The sequence below is a fragment of the Brachyhypopomus gauderio genome, unplaced genomic scaffold (genome assembly GCF_052324685.1).
Source record: "Brachyhypopomus gauderio isolate BG-103 unplaced genomic scaffold, BGAUD_0.2 sc37, whole genome shotgun sequence".
Lineage (NCBI taxonomy): Eukaryota > Metazoa > Chordata > Actinopteri > Gymnotiformes > Hypopomidae > Brachyhypopomus > Brachyhypopomus gauderio.
In genome coordinates, this window is record NW_027506867.1 from 3,750,639 (window position 1) to 3,774,681 (window position 24,043).

The 24,043-nt window shown below is 44.4% G+C and overlaps 4 protein-coding genes across 6 annotated transcripts in view; all 4 read left to right on the forward strand.

The window, feature by feature from the left end:
* polr3f (polymerase (RNA) III (DNA directed) polypeptide F) overlaps positions 1-2,930 on the forward strand; it is a 3,543-nt gene extending 613 nt beyond the window's left edge. Inside the window, exons 3-9 of the mRNA XM_076985033.1 lie at positions 111-178; positions 262-329; positions 500-612; positions 928-1,071; positions 1,294-1,401; positions 1,632-1,823; positions 2,357-2,930. Of these exons, the coding sequence (XP_076841148.1) occupies positions 111-178; positions 262-329; positions 500-612; positions 928-1,071; positions 1,294-1,401; positions 1,632-1,823; positions 2,357-2,434 (771 nt within the window). The 3' untranslated portion in view covers positions 2,435-2,930. The remainder of the gene's footprint in view (positions 1-110; positions 179-261; positions 330-499; positions 613-927; positions 1,072-1,293; positions 1,402-1,631; positions 1,824-2,356) is intronic.
* Positions 2,931-3,114: 184 nt separating this feature from the next.
* On the forward strand, positions 3,115-6,621 carry nptxrb (neuronal pentraxin receptor b). The gene is made up of 5 exons (XM_076985240.1): positions 3,115-4,116; positions 4,819-5,044; positions 5,338-5,573; positions 6,016-6,195; positions 6,378-6,621. The coding sequence occupies exons 1-5, from the start codon at positions 3,370-3,372 to the stop codon at positions 6,609-6,611; spliced, it is 1,623 nt and encodes a 540-aa protein (XP_076841355.1). The 5' UTR covers positions 3,115-3,369; the 3' UTR covers positions 6,612-6,621.
* Positions 6,622-10,967: 4,346 nt separating this feature from the next.
* On the forward strand, positions 10,968-14,283 carry dnal4b (dynein, axonemal, light chain 4b). Of its 3 annotated transcripts, none has more exons than XM_076985167.1 (4): positions 10,968-11,067; positions 11,721-11,809; positions 12,600-12,683; positions 13,336-14,283. In XM_076985167.1, exons 2-4 carry the CDS (start codon positions 11,738-11,740, stop codon positions 13,498-13,500), a joined length of 321 nt encoding a protein of 106 aa, XP_076841282.1. In that variant the 5' UTR covers positions 10,968-11,067; positions 11,721-11,737; the 3' UTR covers positions 13,501-14,283. The 3 variants fall into 3 exon arrangements, with proteins under 3 accessions (XP_076841282.1, XP_076841283.1, XP_076841284.1); XM_076985168.1 differs by having other exon boundaries at positions 10,983-11,320; XM_076985169.1 differs by having other exon boundaries at positions 10,990-11,049.
* A 946-nt stretch (positions 14,284-15,229) lies between these two features.
* On the forward strand, positions 15,230-22,057 carry fam20cl (family with sequence similarity 20 member C, like). Its single transcript, XM_076985116.1, has 11 exons — positions 15,230-16,080; positions 16,268-16,642; positions 16,848-17,023; positions 17,360-17,438; positions 17,953-18,045; positions 18,270-18,385; positions 18,533-18,713; positions 19,053-19,162; positions 19,265-19,346; positions 20,691-20,750; positions 21,276-22,057. The coding sequence occupies exons 2-11, from the start codon at positions 16,269-16,271 to the stop codon at positions 21,511-21,513; spliced, it is 1,509 nt and encodes a 502-aa protein (XP_076841231.1). The 5' UTR covers positions 15,230-16,080; position 16,268; the 3' UTR covers positions 21,514-22,057.
* The last annotated feature ends 1,986 nt before the right edge of the window (positions 22,058-24,043 follow it).

Sequence of the window (24,043 nt, forward strand, 5' to 3'; positions counted from 1 at the left end):
ATTATAAAGACTGGCCCTGATGGGTTTCCTACGCATGGGTTCTGGTTGTGTGTGGATCCCTATGATGAATCTGTGCTCGTGCCAAATGTGTCATTACCTTATTCCTGCAGGGCCAGTTGGACCTTCTCAGAAACAGCAGTGGTTTGTTGTACAGGCTGAAGGATGTGCAGTCAGCAAGGTGAGGGTCCTGCACTGCTTCACTGTGGATCAGTTCTCCTCATACTTGTATAAAAATCACGATTTATTTGTTCTTTTTTTAAGTAAAATGAAGGGCTCTGACAACCAAGAGAAACTGGTCTATCAGATCATTGAGGATGCTGGGAATAAAGGTGACCGTCTGTTTTTGTTACTGAGCTTAATTGGTGGTTTGGTGGTTTATACTGTGCACGTCTCTGTGTCTGACCATGGATGCAAGATAAGTCAATTATTTCCAGTAGATTTAATGCATCTTCACTTCCTCATGTGAGGTTTGATTAGTTTGTTTGTGCACCTTTGACAGGAATCTGGAGCAGGGACATTCGTTACAAGAGCAATCTCCCCCTGACTGAGATCAACAAAATCCTGAAGAACCTCGAGAGCAAAAAGCTCATCAAAGCCGTCAAGTCTGTTGCGGTGCGTTGACAACCATTTGAGAGATTTTGAAATGTGTGTAATCACATGCCTGTGTCAGTTAAAGTGTTAAAGTGAAAAGACATGATGTGCATCGGTGTTTCCCACTCCAGTTCTTGGGGGATCTGGTGCTTGTCCACTGGTTTGCTTATCTCCTAGTCCATCTGTATGATGTACTGTGTGTTGTAGATTGCTGGTCCCCCTCAGGTTAGATGGTGGGAGGTGGGTGAAAAGATGGTCCAGCTATAGATCCCTGAGGGCTGACTTGAGAAGTATACTCATGCCTACTGTTAACCAGAACCACCTTTGTCCCCCCAGGCCTCGAAGAAGAAAGTCTACATGCTGTATAACCTGCAGCCAGACCGCTCGGTCACAGGTGGTGCATGGTATAGTGATCAGGACTTTGAGTCTGAGTTCGTGGAGGTTCTCAACCAGCAGTGTTTCAAGTTCCTCCAGGGCAAGGTGAGGAAGGTTACTCCAATTATGGTCTTAATTCAGACTCCCTATTAATATATATATATAGTAGTGCAGGTGTTGCTGATGAAAGGTCTTATGTGAATAAGCATTTGACTAGGTGGATAATAAAGGCTAGAAAATAATCAAGCAACAGTAGGTGTGATGGCTAACTCGCTGAGAACACGGTTTTGTTTTTGTGTTTTAAATATGGGTGTGTGTGGATTGCAGGCAGAGGCTGCGAGAGACAGTAAACAGAGCCCTATGGTGCAGAGAAACAGCTCATTCGCCACCTCACACGAAGTCTGGAAGTACATCTGCGAACTTGGCATTAGCAAGGCTAGTCTGAAGCAACTTAGCGCTTTACATTTCAGACGCCAGGTCTATGATTACATCTCCGGGCCTGGCATTGAGAAGTGCTGGCCTGTAGGGTTAACAGAATAGTCTATTTACCGACTTTCCCTCTGGGATTAATAAAGTTCAATCGAATCTAATCTATTTGAAACGCTTGTGTTGTGGTTGAGGATGCATGCTGAGGGCACCTGGTTTAAATGTGTTCCTGTGTGCAGGTGGATTTGTCAATGGAGGACATTGAGACCATCCTGAACACACTTATATACGATGGGAAGGTGGAGATGACCATCATCGCGGCCAAAGAAGGGACAGTGGGGTGTGTGGACGGCCAGATGAAGCTCTTCAGGGGGGTGAACCCAATCATCCAGCCTACAGGCCTGGTTAAAACGCCTTGTGGACTCTGTCCGGTAATTGCAGCATTTGCCCCTGCTGCTAGCAACTGCATACTCTACACCAACTCTGACTCCCAAATAACCAGAAATAGCCACGACACAGGGATCTCCACAATAAGTAATCCAACACAATTATCCCAGCAGCTAGTAACCCAGTAATCCAACAATAAACTTCAGGTATCAGCAGGTAGTGATGATGAGCTGCAGTGGCTAATGTAAACTACAATAATGAAACACAAGAAGCTACAAAAGGCCAGAAGACCATTCAGCACAATGACCCCAAAAGTGTGTTAATTCCCTGCAGTGTCTCATAAATGACAACAAAGCGTTGTAACCTCTAGCACTGCAGCACCCCAAAACAATGGCTGATGATGCAGAGAACTGACAGTAATGCACACACTCTTCAGATACCCCAAAACTACAGTGGAGAGTTCTGTGAGGGGAAAAATCCAAAATGTAAACCCTGTGCGTTTCTTAAAAATATATCCAAATTGCCCAAACACAGGAAAAGGTTGATTGGAGTGACTTCCTTCCTGTTTCTCCTCCAGGTTTTCGATGATTGCCACGAAGGAGGAGAAATCTCACCCTCGACCTGTGTCTACATGTCAGAGTGGCTGGACTTCTGACCTGGATTTACTTTTATTATTATGATTTGTTCTGCCTTTTCTTCTGTGGAGAAAGTGCCATGTACGTTTTACTGCAATGCGATGCAGATATTTTTTTTTTATATTGTCACAATAAAGGCCTTGATATGTACTTGAAAAGCATGAGCAAGAGAAAGAATAGCATCAGAACTCGGAGTTCTGAATCGCTGACCTGGCCATCAGTAACCGGCTTTGACAGGCAAACACCTAAAACGTAAACAAACACCTGTCCATTGGACCACCGTTATATTTTGGAATACAGCGTGATAGTCTTTGGGTGGTTTTGGGTTTTGGATTGTAGTCTGCTGCCCCCACATCACTGAACCGTGGCATTCGATCTAATGAATGAATACTTTGGTTACCTTTGAGTGACGTGTTCACATAGCTTTGCTAGAGAGAGATGATATGCAGTCATTGAAGTTAATATTTAAAAAACATGGTTTTTTTTTTTTTGAATTCCTAACAGTGTAAATAAAGAATTAAAGAATGGAACTGAAACTTGTAGTTGGCTAATAATTTAAATTTTTTTATACATATGATTACAAATGAGGTAAAAGAAAATGATAGACAGATCACACGATCTGCTTTCGTGAACATCTGTGCACCCGGTCACGTTCACCCGGGTTTGCACCTCCACCCCTGCTGAAGGGAGGCGGTGTTCGGCTCGTGCGAGTGACGCATGTAGTTTTCTCCGCTCTCTCCGCCTACTCTCAGTGACCATAGTAACCGGTGCACGGGGAGCTTAGCAACAAAAGGAGGAGAGAGATGATGTACATCCTCGGAGAGCGAAGACAGCTCGGTAGACGCTACGTTTGCAGTTGAAGAGTAAAAAACCGAAGCGGATATAATAAAAACGGACTACAAATTCGGGCCATACGGTTCGGTCCGGTTCACCATCTGAATTACGCGGGATCGTTATGAAATATTGTAAAACCGGAAAGTCTGAGTTCTTCACGGGCAAGATGAAATTCGTCGTGATTCTGGTGGCGGCGGGCGCGCTGGCCTTTCTCGGCGCGGTCGTGTGCATCATCGCCAGCGTTTACCCGCGGTCGTCGTCGTCGCGCGCCGCGCCCCACGCGCTCGCGGACAACCGCTCGCTCCCGAGTGACGCGCTCCTGCTCTCCGCGGGATCCGTGGCGCGCGCCGGTCCCCTGGGAGCTCTCCGTGGTTCTGAATCGCACGAGGACGGGGGTCTGGGCCTCGGCGTGGAAGTGCCTTTTCTTAACGAACTAAGTCCCGGCGAGGTTACAGGTGCGAGTCCGAAGCAGTTCACCTTCGACCGACTGATTTGCACGCCTATTCCTCCCGGCGAGTGCAAGAGGAGCCTCAAACAACAAGATGATGATCCGTACGCGGACGAGGACTGGGGCTACCTCAGCGCCACCGCCGAGGAGCTCAGACAAACCGTCATGCAGCAGAACGACCAGATCCTCATGGACCAGAGGACCATCAAAGAGCTCACCGGGAAGCTCTCGGAGTGCGAGAGCGGCCTGGAAGAGCGCAGTCTGTCCGAGCGCAGCGTCGGGGTGTGGGTGGGCAGCCGGCGACCCATGGCCGGGGACGACGTCAGCACCTCGGTGGCGATGCAGCTGCAGACCGCGCGGGCCGTGGAAGAGCTGGAGAAGGCGATACTCCAGCTGAAAGACCGCATCGAGAAGTTAGAGGCGAGTTAACGGCTCGTAGTACCTGATGTGTCCACTGATAAAAAAACAACAGCGTAGCGAGCACTGATTTGCAATATTACTTAAGGGAATGGTAATTAAAATCATATTACGGTTTTAAAAGATGAACACAGGGGGATAAATCATTATTATATCAGTATATCATATTAAACAGCTGTTTAAACGAGTAATCAATCTATCTTTCTCTCTTCGTCTCTCTGTCGTGCTCTTTAGTACTTACTGCTTTCTGTAAAAGCTTGGGTAAACGCATATATGACAGACAGTCGTGAGTTTGGTAGTCCACCATTTCCTAGCGTTGTTTAAACAAACCGAAGTGCAGATCAGTGAAACGTTCGTTAATTTCTTGTTTATTAACTGGAGTAATAAACAAAACCACTTGGCGAGGTATTGCAATTATTTTGCACAACAATCTACAGTCATTAAATTATGTTGGTTGATAATTTCTCATGATCATTTTATTATTTCCCTCTCCTGTCTGTCTGATTGTCTCACTAATTATTTCTCTCCTCTCTCTGTATGATTCTTTGTCTCCATTCTTTGTCAGTCTCTCTTTCTTTCTCTTGTCTGTCTCTGTACACCCGATTCACTCTCTTTCACGCTATTTCTTTCTCTTCAGTCTGTATGATTCTCTCATTTTTTGTTCTCTGTCTCCCATCTGCCTGTTCTTCTCTTTACATCCATCAGCTGGAGATGGTTCCTGTAGTGCTAAACCACTCCGAGGCTGTGCTGGGGGCCCCAGGCCTGGCTCAGCACGGCGGGCGTGTGGAAGACGTGGGCAGCGCACTAGAGCAGAAGATGAATCTGCTGTCACAGGAGAGGAAGGATCTACGAGAGGAGACGCAAAGCCAACACCGGAACATTGACCAGGGTGTCAACGCCCTGCAGGAGCGCATCACTGAACTGGAGCAGAGTGAGGAGGGGGCCCCTCAGTACTGGGGGGGGGGGGGGATAGTGCAACAGATGGGGTTCGCAGAAGTAACTTAGTCGCTGATAAGATTTCCCACCCTGTGAAAATTAATATGCACCAGATGCTGTGCTAGAGAACCCCCCCCCAGAGTGAATGCTGAAGCAAAAATAGTATTGCTGATTAATGACTTAGCAATCCTCCCTCATATCAAGCTGAAATGTTCCTTGACACCCTCCTCCTCCTCCGTCTCTTTTCCCCCTCCATCTCCTCCGCATCCACCCGCCCTGCTCTCACAGACCTCAACAGTTACCCACAGGGCTACAAGCTCTCTTTCCCCATTCGCACTGACTACATGTACGGCCTGGTGAGGAGGAGCATCCCGGAGATGTACGCCTTTACGGCGTGCTTCTGGCTCAAGGCGGCCGGTGACGGGATCGGCACGCCGTTCTCCTACGCCGTGACGGAGCAGCCCAACGAGCTCGTCCTGCTGCAGGGTGTGCACAGTCCCGCTGAGCTGCTTGTTAATGACAAGGCGAGGGACATGACCTTTCTATTAACTAGCCAATCAGATTTTGTTTCACATGCCAGTTATTTGTTTAATCCTCAGGAGACCAGATGCACGTCACCCTATTGACAGAGAAGGGAATATTAATTGTTACCCATTTGGTCTAAGCATATCAAAATTTCCCAATACTGCTTCACTTCCAAAGATTAAAATGAGGCAACAATTCACAGGATCGTTTAGTATCCGCTGCTCATTTTTACATTTATTGTTTACTTAAGTAAAGTTTTGACAAGGACAATGCATTGAAGTAAGCTGCACATATGCCAGATTTAACAGATGAGGTCTCACCTCATAAAACATTAGCATGCTAAATTAATGTATTAGAGGTATTTGCATACAGAAATAGGCTATTCATATATTCTAATCATATGCTGAATTGACCTAAATGTTGCTGTTCTTTTCCATGTAGGTGGCACAGTTGCCCCTGTCTTTCCCCCAGGGCACCTGGCAGCATATTTGTGTGAGCTGGACTCTGCGTGATGGTGTGTGGAAGGCTTACCAGGGAGGCAAGATGAAGGGGCGTGGCGAGGGGCTGTCACCATGGCATCCAATCAGAGCAGGGGGCATCCTGGTGCTGGGCCAAGAACAGGTGAGTTAAGAATATAGCATGGAGGGGCCTCAGAAGGGTGTGTCTGCTTCACTTGGGCTTTAGTAAAACTTAATCTGTGTACATAATCTGGGCTATCACAGGCAGAATGAATTCATATTTTCATCTGTAAGGACAGGCGGTTAACGCTGCGTTACATTCTGACTCCTCTCCCCGTCGTGCAGGACACCCTGGGTGGGCGTTTCGATGCCTCCCAGGCCCTGGTGGGGGAGCTGTCACTGTTCAACCTGTGGGACCGAGTGCTGCCAGCGGCGGAGGTGGCAGCCATGGCGTCGTGTGGGAAGCCCACTCAGCAGGGCAGCGTGGTGCCCTGGACCGAACGGGATGTGGATGTGTTTGGGGGTGCCACCAGGGAGTCCCAGGACCCCTGCTTCCGCGACTCAGGGCCCAAGGAGTGAGGCCAGCTGAGGGGGCTTAGTCGGGAGGGTGGGGGTGATGTGGATCGTGCAGGGGGCTGGAAGTGAAGTCGTTAAGGGAAGCTTATACGTGGGTTCGTAAAAGACATCTACTGTGGAACTACAGTCATATTCACACTCTCCGACATGTACATGTTTGTCTGTTTCTGCAGGGCAGGGATATGCGCGTAAAAGTGTGTGTGTGTGTGTGTGTGTGTGTGTGTGTGTGTGTGTGTGTGTGTGTGTGTGGGGAGGGCTTACTGCGTGTGGGCCTGTGAGTTCATGTCTGTCTGTTTGGATCAGCCTACGCTGAACCTGCCTAAGTGCTCTGAAGCCGTTATCTGTCTTGTCCATGTGCTCTGTGGCAGTATTGTCCTCTGGCAGCCCTCCCACCCACCAGCCTGTGCAGTGTCACCCACCCACAGCAGGGCTCCTCTCCATCTCCACACCACTGGTCTTCTCCCTCCAAAACCGTTTTTCTCCTGCCTACAACACCTGTTTCCACACCTTCATCAACATGTTGGCCATGTGTTTTGACGTTGTAACTGTGGTTGTAAAACACTGGTTGGAGTTTTGCCATAGCAGCTGCCTTTACTTATAGCTCACTCTTTGCTCACTCTTTATAGCTCACTCTTTATTACTCACTGATTTGTTACAGAAGCATAATTATGTACTTTTTGTAATTTGTTTTTAATTAAAGATTTATTTGTTTGATAAAATCATTTGTTTATATCATTAGTTTATATTAAATGGTGATGAATGTGAAAGTAAAGATAAACTAATCATTTTTATCAGAATTTAAGCTGTCAGGTTTCAGTAATGCCTCCCACTTTGCAAATCCTAGATCAACATGGTAGCACATACAGTACTTTATGTTTCAAAAACTCGTCCATCATTCACATGTATCGCACAGAGAGAGCATGAGCAAGTGCCTGTCTGGGTGGACACACCCACTTTTCCTTTTTCCTCTTTTGCTATTGGTTGATGGCGATCGATTGTGATGTCAATGCCGTGCTTGATCATACACCTATGATGGACTTATGATGTTGTGACATGTTGATGATAACATAAAAATGGTGAAATCAATAACGTTGTGCAATATTGTGACTTTTTGATACGTTTGTGTGTGTGTACAAGAGTGTGTGTGTGTGTGTAAGAGAGAGATCATGGAAGAAACAAAGATTAAAGGTATCTAAACCACACATTTCTGAGATGATGGATGAAGATGTAATCCAGTGTGTGAATGTGTCTTGAGGTGCAGTATAATTACACTTGTGCTTTGACAATGGTATTACACAGATTAAATGGTGTGGCCTGCAGATTGACTGGCACCTTGGCTCTGCAAAGAACATGTACATGCACACACACACACACACATTTATTCATTCTCAGCTAGAAGATGACATAAGACAGGGTACAGACACATTACTCACCTACCAGAAATAACACTCTGTATTTGCACTGCAGAATGCCTGACACGCCTGCCGCACTGATCCGTACCCCCCCCCCCCTCCCCCACCGCACACCCCCACAGGTTCCCTCGTTCTCTCAGACACACGTCTTGCCAATCCCTCGGCTCCTGCCTTGAACTAGACAGCCGAGATGTAGACAGACATGCTGGGTATTCAATCTGCCTCCTAGCAAAACTCAGCTGGAAGCTTCAGCACCTCTGAAGGCAATACTAGATGCAGGTATATTAAACCGAGATATAATTAATCTGCAATGCAGCGCTGATCTCCGTAAGCACACCGAGATATCCTTAATCCTGTCAGAACAACCACTCCACTGAAAATTCACAGCAAACATGCAGGAAAGGTGATGAAGGCCCACTCTGCTCGTCCTGCCCCTCCTATTTCTCATGCCCTTTTTGTTTGCTGCAGTTGTTGAATTATAGATGCGTGTTAATCACCTCACTCAGAGCTCCCGCTAAGACCCGCCACTGTTCTGCTGATCTCGGTCCTGTCGCTGCCTCCTGGACTCCTCCACTTTCTCTCCCTCTAACTCCATTTCACTCTAATCAGGCCAGGAAATGAAGTCATATGATGTATTATTTATTTGACTTCCAGCAACTCTCACCCTCTTGCATGTGTGTTTTTAAACACACACACACACACACACACACACACACACACACACACACACACACACACACACACACACACACACACACATCATTTCTCCTTTCCTTTCCACTCTTCTCATCTACACAGGGATCAGACATTACTGCTACTCAAAGGATTTTGAATAAAACCACTAAATGGCACTAGCGTTCATCCATCATTCAACCATACATGATGCACACCCATGCTTACCCATTTTAGGACATCTTAATTGTTACAGCCCCTGGCCCCTTACCTTGGGCATGTGTATGTGTAGTCTACATCTGTTTATGTTCATGTATGTATTTCCTTTGGGTGTCGGCCCAATGTGTGCTCCATGTGTTGCTGAACCTTTGTGTCATGCAAATGTTCACTTTTTTTAAAGAATAGATTAGTATATTATAATAATAGTAGTATGTTACTGTATTAAACACTGCTCAAAAAATAAAGGGAACACTTAAACAACACAATATAACTCCAAGTCAACCACACTTCTGTGAAACCAACTTGTTCAGTTAGGAAGCAACACTGGTTGTAAATCAATTTCACCTGCTGTTGTGGAACAGTCAACAGGTAGAAATGAGAGGCAATTAGCAAGACACCCCCTATAAAGAAGTGCCATTAGGTACCGGGATGAGATCCTCAGACTCATTGTGAGACCATTTGCTGGTGCACTGGGCCCTGGGTTCCTTCTGATGAATGACAGTGCTACGCCTCATGTGGCTGAAGTGTGTCAGCAGTTCCTGCATGATGAAGGCATTGATGCTACGGACTGGCCTGCCCGTTCCCCAGACCTGAATCCAATTGAGCAGTGAGCACATCTGGGACATCATCCACATACCTGTCAAGTCTCCCGTTTTGGCTAGGAAACTATCGTATTTTATCCCTCTTTCCCGTTGTCCTCCCGTATAAATATTTTCACGTAAATTTCCCGTATTATAATATAATAATTTTTAAAAAGCATTCAAGTGCCTCTCCAAAATGAAATATGTCGCTAGCCTCGTGAGAATGGCAACCTGCAGTAGCCTGAGTGTCTCGCGAGGTTAGTGCTGACAGCGGGAACAACAAACCCAAAAAACTAATCAGAGATGGATGAAGGTAAAGAGAGAGAAGGCGTTACTACCAAAAAGTGAAGACTTCGTGTAAAATATAAGGTGTCCTGGTCCTTGGTTGGGCTGGTGGGAATGCTCGCAGCAACCAGCAGAAATCTTCCCTTATATTTAAATCAAAAACGTGACAGGTATGCCTCCACCAACAATGCACCACAGACAGTCCAGGAGTTGACTGATGCTTTAATCCAGGTCTGGGAGGAGATTCCTCAGGAGAACATCTGAAGCCTCATCAGGAGCATGCTCATGCATTGTAGGGAGGTCATACAGGCATGTGAAGGCCACACACATTACTGAGCCTCATTTTAACTTGTCTTGAGGAATTTCAACTGAAGCTGAATCAGCCTGTCATTTGATTTTCCACTTTGATTTTCAGTGTGATTGCAAATACTTAATACTTAACCTCCATGGGATAATAATATTGATTTACATTGATCATTTTTATGTTATTTTGTTCTCAACGCATTCCGCTATGTAATAAATAAAGATTTTCAACTGGAATATGTTCTTTTGGCGTTCCCTTTATTTTTTGAGCAGTATATATTATTAAAGGTTTTTTGACCCTCACTGACTTATGCACATCACTCAAGTCCTCAAACATTCGTGGTTACCCCTAACACATGCTCAAACATCAAATATTCATCTTCTATTAAGCTCTGCAATTATGTTTAATCATATTTGCATTAATAGGTAACAAATGGGACTAAGATTGACCTTCAACCCCTCACACGCATGCACATACAACGAGACCCAGACTCTGAAGGCCTTTTCTTCAAGTCTATGGGAGGGAGTTCTCTCTACAGTAATCCTTAGAACTGAAATGTAAACTTGGTCTCCAAGGGAAACACATACTTATAATTGCTCCTATGTCTGACGTGAATATTACATGACATGTTTTGTCTTCATTTTAAGTGAACATATTGCTAAATGTGCTGAATATTCTGAATACTAAATACATACATGGCTTCAATAAGCTCTGCGGTAAGTAGGACAAAAACAATAATTTCTTTAAACATATTCAACATTGTTTATATATAAAATGTATTTTGACTATTTATTTCAGTATTATATTACTGTTAAATATCATCAGCTATTACTTTTATTGTAGCTGTTGTTTCTCCCTTCATGAAGAAATGCTATTAGTGGGCGGGGTCAATTGTCACGGAAGTACCGGTTGCCATGGTCAAGATGTCTCCTTAACAACCTAACGTTAGCTGGTTGTGAGAGCTTCAGGTTTCTATTGGTTAACACGTAAAGTATTTAATTTGTTGTTACAAAAAATCGTACGTGGGGCGATACGTCAATAATTAATTTCGCAACTTAAGTTTGCGTGCCACCTATTTAGCTAGCTGCCTGTCTAGCTACTAATGGCTAGAGGGCTAGCTACCTAGATAGCTCAGTAGTTAATAACAATTGTTTTGCTTTTTTATATTTAGTTTGCTCTTTAGCTCACTAGCTAGCTAGTTAACTGGATAAGTGTCGGAAATCACAAGTTGAAGACAAAGTAACAGTGCATTTATTCACTCAGTAATTCAAGAGTGGTTGCAATTTTAGCTAGTGAACACTCGGTAGCTAAGTAGCTAGCTGAGCTAACGTTAACACTTATATCTCGCTTTTATAACTACCTAGCACGCTGTTCGTTGTTATACAGGTAGTTAGCTAACTAGCTAACGTAACAAACTAACTAATTAGCCTAAGTGAACTGTTCATGTAACAAAACTGAGAATATACTCTCATAATAATTTGTTAACCTAGCTAGCCAGCTATCCTAGACAGTGATTTCTCAATAACTGTCAAGGACGATGCTTTTATAAACTGAGGATGGGCACGAGTTAGCTAGCTATCTTCTAAGTAATGTCTATTTCCTACCTAGCTAGTTAACTACATGTGTACTGTTGCCGCAGAACCAGCTGCCTGAAACATGGCGGAGACGGGCGAGAGCAAGAAGGAGGATGCGGACTACAAGAGGCTGCACAGTTTCCCCTTGATCAGGGTACGACTCCTCACAGCCATCTCTCATTCAGCTTTTAATAATCACCTTTTTCTTAATAGCTGGATGTAGGTAATATTTCACCTCTACTAAAACTTTTACGTAGTCAAGTATCATACTAGAACCCTGGTCAGTGCCTCATTCACGTTCTTCTGAAGAATGAGCTACGGTATTAATAAGCTTGTGTTTGAACGTATATATGTGTGATGTTATAAGACGTCATTATGGTGGGATTTGAAATGCGTGTCTCTTCCCTGCTATCTCAAATAGCTGTATAATAAATCATTTTGCTCCTCTGAGGTGATTAGTCTTGGTGTCACCATAGGCAATACTTTGCAAATGAAGACGTTGTGTTTTCACTTATTGTGAACTCATTGTCGGCACAGTTGGCACTTGTAGCTGATTAGGATGCACACCTGAAAATACAGGGATGAATTGCGTCCCGCTGCTGGCTGCAAATGTTGTGATGCAAACATGTTGTGGTGTGACACAAAATATGTTTTTCCCTTTGAGACGTCTCTGTCTCTCGTCCTCTCTTGCGTCTTTGTCTCCTGCGTCTGTCAGTTTTAGTGGCACTCTTGGCAGTCTCACTTTAATCAATGCGTCTCAAAGATGATCTCTTAGCAGCTCCTTCTTTCACTCTCCCCCTCACCCCACTCCTCCCTCCATTGTGTTGTCAGCCACACTCTTGTCTGATGTGTCTCACTTTCACGATTCTTTCTCTGTGCTTTTGCAGACCCACTCAGCTGTCTCACTGTTTCGGCTGTCTCTCTCTCTTTATCTGGTCCTACAGCATACAGACATGCCGGAGGAAATGAGGGTGGAGACAATGGAGCTGTGTGTTACAGCATGTGAGAAGTTTGCTACCAATAACGAGGTGTGTGTTTGCATGTTTGTCCCAAGCCCCATTGATGACAGGCTAAAGAAGGACCAGGACACACTGTGCATGTCATCAGATGATCTATAGAAGTGTTCGCGTACAATGTGTTTGAAGTAAATCGGCTGGTGAGTGTATGCTGTGTGTGTCTGTGTGTGTGGATGGATGTGTGTAGAGAAGAACATTGGTTCTCAAACATTTTGGCATGTGTATGTTTTGCCCTTTTCTTCTGGTGCTGGGTAATCAGATGTCACTTTAGTTTGCTTGGCTTCATGGCTTCGTAGAAGACCCATGATGCATTTTGGTCTGTCGTCACTGTCTTTCATCACTACCAAATTCGATAATGTTCCCTCAGTCCAGCTAGTTTGGGCTTAGCGTCACTTGACGATGTGGACTTATGCAAATATTCCTCCATGCTCAAATATTTCTCTATGCTTTTTTAACCACTGGATTAGAAAGCCTTTTGATTCAGTGCATGTCTTCAGCAAGTCTCCTTTATGAAAAATTGTAGAAACTGTAATTTATCATGTATTACCTTTAAGGGTTGATCGAGTATTCAGTTAACAAATGATGTGATTGACATTATTGGCATTATTCAGCTACAGATGTATAATGTGTTTCGTTTTGGGTCTTTGTGTGTCTGTTCTTTCAGAGTGCAGCTAAGATGATAAAAGAGTCAATGGACAAAAAGTTTGGCAGCTCATGGCACGTGGTGATCGGAGAGGGCTTTGGCTTCGAGATCACACATGAGGTGAAGAACCTCCTTTATATGTTCTTTGGAGGCAGTCTGGCAGTGTGTGTGTGGAAATGCTCCTAACACACACACACACACACACACACAAACGCACCCACAGCACATGCCTTCAGTGAAGCACAAACGTCTGATGGCCCATCCGAAGATCTGAACAGAGGCACATGATCAGTCTGGCTCCAGTCCTGGAGGGCCCATACCCTCCCCAATACACTGTTCTGCATTTCCCTGTTCGACCACACCTAACTCACATCACTGGTCCTTATCATGCCCTTCATGATATCAGCCAGACGTGTTAGAGAGTGACAGTATATAACAGAAAGCATGAAACTATGCAAACGGTTCCCCAGCTGCACGTGTTCACGCAGGTATGTACATGTGTGTATTAGCACAGATGAGCTTATGGAGACCTGTCATAGAAACATGCAGTCCTCTGCCCCTCCCCCTCTAAGAATTTATCAGGAGAATCATGACATTTCACGTTTTCTCTTTCTCTGTCCAATACTGCATCTCTGTTCTGCCAGACCATCTGGGTGTTGAGTTCCGTCGTTACTCAGCTGTCTCTCAATCTCTCTCTCACTCCTTCCCTCTTTCATCTCTTTCTTGCTCTCCCCTTCCTCTCCCTCCTTTTCATTCCTCAGCCCTTTCCAACTGTCTGTCTCTCTCTGTTTTTCTCTATAATATCTGTTGCCTGGGAATTACTTTTTCATAAGAAATATATATTTTTCCAGACTCAGTATGTGAATATCACATGTATATATTTTATAGAATGTAATTGTAAATTTTGTACAATTTGTGAATTTGTTTGGAGGTAATTGTTGTGTAATAAAATGTCACTGATAAAATCAACTTCTTAAAATGCATCAGCTTCTTCTTTGTTCTGATATGATGCCAGTTTTGAATTTCTGTGCCTCAAATAGTTCAGCCAAAGTTACTGGTACACCAAGATTATGGTTTTGATTCCCAGGGAGCACACACATCCTGTCATACTGGTCAATCTTTTATACATATATAAATGTATTTAATAAATGTGTGTTGCTCTACATAAGGTTGTCAAATGCTGTAAATGTGGCTACAAATTTACATGCGTGGAGACAGAGGCCCCCTGCTGGCCCTCTTGTACAGTTGCAGTGCATTTGCTTCTACGCCTTTGTGGCTCGGTATAATGTTTGAATTGCATTGGTTGCTGAGGTCCAAGTGAGACTATCTCCACCTGCAGAGCAGTTTTGGAATGGTGTTGGTTTAATTCAGACTCCTCAATTCCACCACACTGGGAACATTTGTCATTACTGGGGTTATTTGGAGCTGCCTAACCCTGCAAAATGATTAATTAACAATTAATCAGAATGTTTACAATTAACAATCAGAATGTTTTCCTTCTCACTCTTTCTCAGAGGTTTGAAAACTGTAATAATAGAATTACGAAGGGACTAACTTTGTATAAGTTTGTATTTGTATCTGTTATTTGTATAAGGTTTTGTATGTATAATTTCTGACTACTCTGACAAGAGTTCTATCTCTGCCTTCTGTACCAATATACGGATTTCTTCCATGGAGACAAGAAAGCAAAATTGTCACTCTAGACAAGAGCAACTGCTAAATTATGTAAATTTATATGTAAATGATAATGATGGATCTATGGCCCTTTCTTTCAATACCAGCCCTGGACAGGGTGAGTGTGTGTTAGGGTGTGAGACAGAAATAGTGTGTATATGTGTGAGAGGCTGGTGGAGTGGGTGGAGTTTGCAGTTCGATGTAATGGATTATTGCACAAGGTAGTTTGGCAATCGTACTGCGTGGATCGGTTTACTGAGAAAGACACAGTGTCAGGTCATGGCACCCCTCGCTACACTCACATATATACACACACACACACACACACAAACAGAATCACTCTGCAGAGCCTGTGTTAAACTCATAGTGATGCTGTCTTGACCAGACCTGTAGATTCAAGCAGTGGTGCACTAGCCTGTCTCTGTCTTCCCCTGTCCCATGTTGTGTCTGTTTGTCTCAGTGCTCATCACTCAGATACTCTCTTCTCTGAATCACCAATGGGCTGCTTCTCTCTCTGTACACAAGCTTGCTGTTCTTTCTAGACCCAAAAGGTGGTCTCTGTAAAAAGTGAGAAGAGTCTTACTGTAGACTGCCACATTAGGGACTGCTGATCTCTCTACAAAATAGAGGGATGGTTGGAGAATCTTACTGGGACTGATGGTCTGTGTCTCTAGGCTTATGAAACTGCAGCTCTCTATAGGCTTATTGGAGTGCTGGTCTCTCTGTAGGCTTATGAAATGGTTACATTTTCTATGTGTGAGTTGATTAGATTAAATGATCAGAAAGGAAGGATGGCATGAGACCTCTGTAGGCATTCTGCAAGGGTAAACACCAAACCATTCTGTGAGTGTGCCCTTAACACACACACACAAGATGACGGGGGGATGAGTAAACACACACCAGTTCAGATCAGCCTAACCTGGCAGTGCTCCTTTTTGTTTGAAAGAGAGAGAGAGAGAGAGAGAGAGAATGAGGAAGAGAGAGAGACAGAAGGAAAGCAAACAGATGAATAAAGCGGTGTGGAAAAGCAAAATTTTCTCTCTCCCATTCCTGAGGGGCTGACAGTGGAGATTAGAGGAGCCTCAAAGATAGGTAAGTACTGTCATATTGTGTCTGTGTCTGTGTGTGTGTGTGTGTGTGTGTGTGTGTGTGTGTGTGTGATTGTGTGTTTGTGTGTGTGGGAGCAGATCGGTGGCTGGCTTGAGGCTTTCTTAACGCGTGTTATTATTTCCCCATTACACTAGTCAGGGATTCTGTGTCTTGTGTCTTCCTGCATCAGCATGCGAGTGTGTCGGCATCGTCGTTTAGTGAGCGCCTTCGCGTTGCTGCTGTGTGTGTCAGTGGCCCTGCACCTGCTGGCGGGTCTGCTGCTGTGGTCCGCACCTCACACCACATGCGAGCCCTCTCAGTGCCCCATCGCCCAGCCGCACACCCACCTCGCCGCGGACGACCGCACGCAGCCCGCCCCCGCCGACACGGCTGCTACCGCCCGACGTCGGGGGCAGGAATTGCGCGCTGGAGAGGTGAACGTCACCAAGCTGGAGGCTCTGTTCTCCCACGCACTGTACAACCTGCATGTACCGCCCTCTCCCGATGAAGACTGGCTGCTGAAAGTTCGTACCAAAGCGAGCGAGGGACACGATGAGGAGCAGTGGTGAGACACACACACACACACACACACACACACACACACATACACGGCCTGACATACAGAATTGTGACTCTATCACTCTTTGCACCCCACCCCTGCAGGAAAAGTTCAGGTATATATGCTTATGCATGGAGGTTGAGGGTTGGGCATAAAACAAGCCCAACCCTTAAAACCTTTGCCCCGCCCCCCCTTTGCCCCATCTGTTCAGGTTGAGTGACAGCAAGGAAGGCTACGATCCCATCCAGTGGAACAGCAGCACTGACACACATCCACCTTGGCTGCGCTTCCACCTGGGCATCTCTCGCTGGCAGCTGTACCAGCATGGGGACGCCAACGTTGCTGTGCTCCTCCAGCAGATGGCGACAAACCGCATCGTCAGTGCAGGTAGCCACTGCCCTTTAACCCGATGAACTGAACTCGTAGGAGTTCTGTATCAAATATGAGGCGTTAAGAACATGTTTTTTTCTGTTCCTTATGGTTATAGAATAAGTCAAACTTAGACTAACCTATTGGCATACTGGGTATGTTCATGTAAATTCTAAAATTTGTTTGATCTATAAAGTTGTGTTCATTTTAGCTCAGTCATGCTTTATTGGCACAGTTGTGTGCACAATGCTTTTCCTAGCCCAGTGTTGCCAAAGTGTATTTTCTATCGACAATATAAAGGCTTAATTTTCATGGTAATATGCTGCCTATGGTCGTCTTCATTGCACATTCCAGTTCAGAAGACAGGGGGAACCCAGATGAAGCTGGTGATGACGTTCCCCAATTACGGACAGGCTCTCTTTAAGCCAATGAAGTGAGTCCAGCACATGCCCACAGCTCATGTACGACCACACAGCGTACAGCATGTGACCTCACAGTTTACCTCAACAGCAGCTACAAAGTGCTTTATGATAGCGTCCCAACCCCCATCCAGACTATCCTCTGTATGTATCTGAATCAGCCTACATTTAGTTATTTGAGTTTTAATGTGTTTAGTTAGAATCGGTGTTCAGAGACCATATGACTTTGCACATGGTCGTATATCTGAATTCAGATTCATGACCAGCTGTGGGGAATGTGGAAGCATTTTGCTGATGCTACAGGACTGTTCTTGAGTGGAGGTGTCACTGTCCTTCAGTAGTGATGTCACTGTCCTTCATTGCTGATGTCACTGTCCTTTAGTGGTGATGTCATTGTCCTTCAGTGGAGCTGTTTTTCAGTGGTGGTATTACTGTCCTCGAGTGGTTCTGTGAGCTATCCTTCTGTGGTGATGATGCTGGGGGCTGTGGATGCTGCTCCATCAGGCCTGTTCTGTTGTTTCACTGCAGGCAGGAGAGACTCGAGGAGACCAACGTGAACCTCTTCTATTTCTCGGACTTCGAGAGGCACAACGCGGAGATCGCGGCCTTCCATCTGGACAGGTGACTGGTAGGGCCTGCGTGACAGTTATGCCTGTTGCTTGACATTTTCGAAAGTGACCATCAAAACTAAAATCATGTGCTGTCTCTTCCTCTTTCTCTCTCTCTTTATGTCCTATTTCATCCTCTTTCTTTCCCCCTCTCTCTTGCTCTCTTCGTCTCTCTTTCTTTCTCTCTTACTCTTTTGATCACCACCCCCTTACTCTTTCTTCTTCTACTTCTATAAGGATCTTGGGTTTCAGGCGCATACCTCCAGTTGTGGGCAGGCTGATTGATGTCATTAAGGATATTAAAGACGTCACTACAGATCATAAACTTGCCAGAACCTTCTTCACTTCTCCAGGTTGGTTCAACCCCATCAGGATCATGGTCATGCATCACACCCTCTTTCGTGTACTTTTGTGTCATCAACTTGCCCTTATGAAACTTAAGAGGTGTCAAATCTTTTGGTTCTTGTGTGTTTCTCACTGCCTGCTGCTGTGTGCACCAGTGGGCAACACGTGTTTCTATGGCCAGTGTTCGTACTACTGCTCCACGGAGCACGCCGTGTGCGGTCGGCCTCGGACACTGGAGGGCTCCCTCGCTGCAATGCTGCCCGACCTGTCACTGTCCCCACGCCGCTCCTGGAGGAACCCATGGAGACGCTCTTACAGCCGCAGCAAACTCGCGCTGTGGGTGCACTGTGTGTGTGTGTGTGTGTGTGTGTGTGCGTGTGTATGTGTGTGGGTGCAATCATGCTGCAGGGCAGGAGTTTGACACACTCAGATTTAAGAGATTATGTAATTCTCTACAGTATCTACAATGTGGCAATAATATTAGCAGAATTAAATAGATTCTTCTGTGATTATAATTACAGTTATGAGGTTACTGCTTATAGGACATTATTTGATTATTGCTTCCAAAAATATAAAAATACATACAAGCATTAAGCATAATGATTGCTTATAGAGCAGTGATGAAATGATTATTTAATATATGGAGGTAATATAGATACTGGCATATGGTTACAGATGGGAGACAACTCCAACATACTGCAATTCGGTGAAGAAGACGCCACCCTATGACCAAGGCACCCGATTGGTGGATCTCATAGATATGACCATCCTGGACTTCCTACAGAGTAACAGCTTTCACAATTAATTAGTTTTGTGACTATATCTTCTTTGACTTTGAATAACCTCATCCTGTTTTTGCCCTATTTCTCTGCTATGTAACTGGACAGGTAATATGGATAGACACCACTACGAGACATTTGAGATCTTTGGCAACAACACCTTCCTCATCCACCTGGATAACGGGAGGGCGTAAGAATTTAGATATATCTATATCTGTATCTATATCTATCTATCTCCCTCTCTTCTCTAATATATATATCTATGCCACGAAGGATTAAGGTAGTTTTGAAGGCAAAATTAGGTCCAACACCAGCCACTCACCAGCCACCGGGATGTACCTAATTTTGCCTTCAGAACTACCTTAATCCTTCGTGGCATAGATTCAACAAGGTACTGGAGACATTCCTCAGAGAGTCTGGTCCATGTTGACATGATAGCATCACACAGTTGCAGATTTGTCAGCTGCACATCCACGATGTGAATCTACCGTTCCACCACACCTCAAAGGTGCTCTATTGGATTGAGATCTGGTGACTGTGGAGGCCATTTGAATACAGTGAATTTATTGTCGTGTTCAAAAAACCAGTCTGAGATGATTTGCGCTTTATAACATGGTGTGTTATCCTGCTGGAAGTAGCCATCAGAAGATAGGAACACTGTGATAATAAAAGGATGGACATGGTCAGCAACAATACTCAGGTAGGCTGTGGTGTTGACACGATGCTTGATTGGTACTAATGGGCCCAAAGTGTGCCAGGAAAATATCCCCCACAACATTGCACCACCACCACCAGCCTGAACCGTTGATACAAGGCAGGATGGATCCATGCTTTCATGTTGTTGATGCCAAATTCTGACCCTACTATCTGAATGTCGCAGCAGAAATCAAGACTCATCAGACCAGGCAACGTTTTTCCAATCTTCTATTTTTCAATTTTGGTGAGCCTGTGTGAATTGTAGCCTCAGTTTCCTGTTCTTAGCTGAAAGGAGTGGCACCCAGTGTGGTTTTCTGCTGCTGTTGTAACGAGTGGTTATTTGAGTTACTGTTGCCATTCTATCAACTCAAACCAGTCTGGCCATTCTCTTCTGACCTCTGGCATCAACAAGGCATTTACCTCCACAGAACTGCCACTAACTGGATATTTTCTCTTTTTCAGACCATTCTCTGTAAACCCTAAAGATGGTTCTGCGTGAAAATCCCAGTAGATCAGCAGTTTTTGAAATATTCAGACCAGCCCGTCTGGTACCAACAACCATGCCACGTTCAAAGTCTTTATTCCCCATTCTGATGCTCATTTTGAACTGCAACAGATCGTCTTGGCCATGTCTACATGGCTAAATACATTGTGTTGCTGCCATGTGATTGGCTGATTCGACATTTGCGTTAATAAGCAGTTAGACAGGTGTACCTAATAAAGTGGCCAGTGAGTGTATATACATATATATATATATATATATATGCAGTGAGGATGTTTGAATATACGTTTTGTCTCTCTCTCTCTGTGTGTGTGTGTGTGTGTGTGTGTGTGACAGATTTGGTCGCTACTCTAAGGACGAGCCCTCTATTCTCACGCCTCTGGTGCAGTGCTGCAGGTAAATCCTACTCTCACTTGAGATGCTAGAGTTGCTTGCTGTGTCTGTTTAAATATTGTGCATGACAGCAGGACGTGTCCTGCAAGTGCACATGTTACTAATGAGGAGGCTGGTAGATGTCCACCACCTGCTTATTCCTGAAGGCCAACAGTGTGAATATCACAACCTTCCTTTGTCCTGTGTAAGACACTTTGAGTTGCTGATGTGAGTGAATGGTGCTATATAAATACACTTGCCTTGTAATGTAGGCTGTTGATGATGACATCAAATCTAGTTTCTAATCTGTGATCTTCAGACAAGTTATTTATGGGCTAGAAATGTTTGAGGAAGTTTTCTCACGCGTCTCACACGTCTCACGTGCTCCCTGTGTGTCTGCCGTTTCTCTCTTTTGTTCTTGATGTCATCTCTTTCTCCATCTGTCTCTGATTCCATCATGTGCTGTCTCTTCTGTGTCTCTCAAACACACATACTCTCCATCTTCTCTCTCTCTCTCTCTCTCTCTCTCTCTCTCTCTCTCTCTCCCAGGATCCGCCGCTCAACGCTGATGCGTCTGCGCCTGCTCTCTCTCCCCGAGTACCGGCTGAGCGATGTCATGCGGGCATCGCTGTCACGTGACCCACTGGCCGTCGTGGCCCCCGTACTGGCCGAGCACCACCTCGCCGCGCTGAACCGCCGCCTAGCGACTGTCCTCCACGCCGTCCAGCGCTGCCTGCTCCAGCACACTGACGTCATACATGACGACATCCCCGACTATCCAGGCTAGCAGGACACTCTGAGTGCCTTAACACTGTGATGACATATGTTGGTCTTGTGGACTGATTTGCACATTAACTGACTCATTCCCTGTAATGGTTGTCATTGTTGTAATGACTCAGTCACTGAGAACTCTGGATTGATTTAACAGTGTTCCTACTGGAAAACTTAACAGCTCGAGTACTGACACACAGTTACTGACCGGCTAAGTGACTCTTACTGACCTCATCTAGGGCTCACTAATCTGCTGAGTACCATGTTACTGTCTTACTACTGTTTTGCTGTCTGACTACTGTATTACTGTCTGACTACATGTTACTGTATCACTACTGGTTTACCGTCTGACTACCCTGTTACTGTCTGACTATACACTGGTACTGACTGACTACCATGTTACTGTCTGACTGTGTGACAGTAAGCAGATTGCTGCTACAGTCGTTGGCTACAGAGGCTGCGGGCCTCATGGTCTCTGCTGTACTCCATCTTCAGGTGCAAAGGCATTAGTGTGTGATTTCTTCTACAAGAATTATGTAATAAAGAACAGTAGCTGTTCACACATGAGTTTTGTTTTTTTTTACATAGTCAAATGTGAGCTTTTATCATCTGAATCATGCAGAGCAATGTAATATGATAAAAATACAGTATACTTCCATTTAGGGTATAAACCACTGAAAACGAATCAATCAATCAAAATAACAAGCAGCAATAGTGTTGGAGTGGGGAAAACGCATGAGGTGACTTAGGTGACTGGACCTGGCAGATGGCCCAACAGTCTCACCTCAGCACTACCCAGGATGTCAGGGTGGTAGTTGGGCCTTTTGTACTCTGGCCTGCAGTCTCTGTATTCGGCTGAAGCTCACAACAGCTAGAGTGGCAAGGGGTTAAGCAATTGATAATGCAATAAACAACAGACTATTGAACAGACTAATAGTCCATGACTATTTGCAAAAGGTACAAAAGTATTTGCAAAACGTGAAATACAATGAGAAATACGATTATGAATGAATGAAGTTTTGAGAATTTCAATTCTGATCTGAGAAATGAACCAAATTGACAGAGTAAAACTGTAATAGTCCGCAGATGAAGAATGTTTGAACATCTGCTTTTTGGTAATTGAGCTGAGCTAAGCACTCTGGGAATTGTAGTTGTCTACCCTCTCCATAAATGGGAATGGGAATGAGATACTTACAAATGTAATACAGACCTTATATGGACAGTCATTTGTCCCTCATTCAGCTAAGACATTAAACATTTGTGTACTTACACAATAAAAGTTTTTTGCTATTAAAATTCAAATATGCCATCATTGCCTGTGAACCATTGTTTTTGCAAACATTTGGTTTTACATTTTGTGCTTGATCTATGTCTCATCCTGAGCTCAAGGGTGAAAGTACTTTTATGACCTCAGCTCTGATGGACTCCTGGTTTGGAGTGTGACAGCGCTGGTGGGTTTACGTTTGCACATCTGCAAGCCAGCAGTAGCCTATGAGTCCCTTAGCCTCCAACAGAGAGTGAAGCTAGAATGCCTGTCCCCAACCACTCACTTTTTCTAGAAAGATCCATTCATCCAGTAAGCAGGCCTTGCTAGAGAGAGGCGTAAGAAGAGCTGCAGAAACGTTTTGTGGCAATAGGGGGAGACAGCTTCAGTATTAGGGCTCTAGCACTGGTTGCAGTAAAACTGAGTTGAGATTGTCATTAAAAGAAATATAAAACTGATGGCATTATTTTCATTTACTAACTATAAAGCAAAATTAAAATGTTTATATAGCTTTGCTCTGTGGATCATTAATAGCATTCTTCACTTTACACTAATTAGCTGGCGCTGTCACCAGGTCAAGAGATCATGCTGTCTCATGAGAAAACTGCGCATGCTCCGGTCTCGTCCTGTTTATCTTGCTGCCCAGCTAATCTAAGTTCACTTGGCACGTCGTGACTGGAAAAAAAATACGCAATCGCAGTGGCTCTGCCCATGCGCGAGGTCGTGCACCTCTCGATTTTTGTGCGTGCAATTCATGCACTTGTACGGCAATTTGAAGGTCCATTTTCAGTATTTTCCTGCACCTTCAGCTTAATTTACATATTTATACAAATACACATATACTCGAAATTATTCCAAATAATTAGTTTTATCTCATTAAAAGAGATGGTACCGTGTTTGGTAATAACAGAAGAGCAGCATAAGTGCTGCATAATAAGCTTCTTGACTTTTTAATGTAGGGGAGACCAGGGACAGTTGTAACACTTTTTGTGATTTTTCCAATAAATCAAAAACCATTTACACTGGAATAGCCAATTTGCTGTATTATGACCTTCAATGTGTCTGAAAACTGAAACAATGTATATAAGTGAGTTTATGAAATATGTACAGCTTGCAAAATTGATTTAAATACAGTCACTCCACTGTTACAACCGTCCCAGGTTACAGGGACGGTTGTAACGTCTAAAATTTACTTAATTAATCAATCAAATACTCAAAATGAAAAAAGATTATTTATCATTCATGTTATTGTGACTATTCATTTCTTTTTTTTTGGTCTAAT

Coding starts and splice junctions, on each gene's coding strand:
- dnal4b (XM_076985167.1), top strand. CDS start 11,738: ATGGCGGAGACGGGCGAGAGCAAGAAGGAGGATGCGGACTACAAGAGG. Junction 11,810..12,599: donor ACAGTTTCCCCTTGATCAGG/GTACGACTCCTC, acceptor CTGGTCCTACAG/CATACAGACATGCCGGAGGA. Junction 12,684..13,335: donor AGTTTGCTACCAATAACGAG/GTGTGTGTTTGC, acceptor CTGTTCTTTCAG/AGTGCAGCTAAGATGATAAA.
- fam20cl (XM_076985116.1), top strand. CDS start 16,269: ATGCGAGTGTGTCGGCATCGTCGTTTAGTGAGCGCCTTCGCGTTGCTG. Junction 17,439..17,952: donor GCTCTCTTTAAGCCAATGAA/GTGAGTCCAGCA, acceptor GTTTCACTGCAG/GCAGGAGAGACTCGAGGAGA. Junction 20,751..21,275: donor CCTCTGGTGCAGTGCTGCAG/GTAAATCCTACT, acceptor TCTCTCTCCCAG/GATCCGCCGCTCAACGCTGA.
- nptxrb (XM_076985240.1), top strand. CDS start 3,370: ATGAAATATTGTAAAACCGGAAAGTCTGAGTTCTTCACGGGCAAGATG. Junction 5,574..6,015: donor AGCTGCTTGTTAATGACAAG/GCGAGGGACATG, acceptor TTTTCCATGTAG/GTGGCACAGTTGCCCCTGTC. Junction 6,196..6,377: donor TGGTGCTGGGCCAAGAACAG/GTGAGTTAAGAA, acceptor CCCGTCGTGCAG/GACACCCTGGGTGGGCGTTT.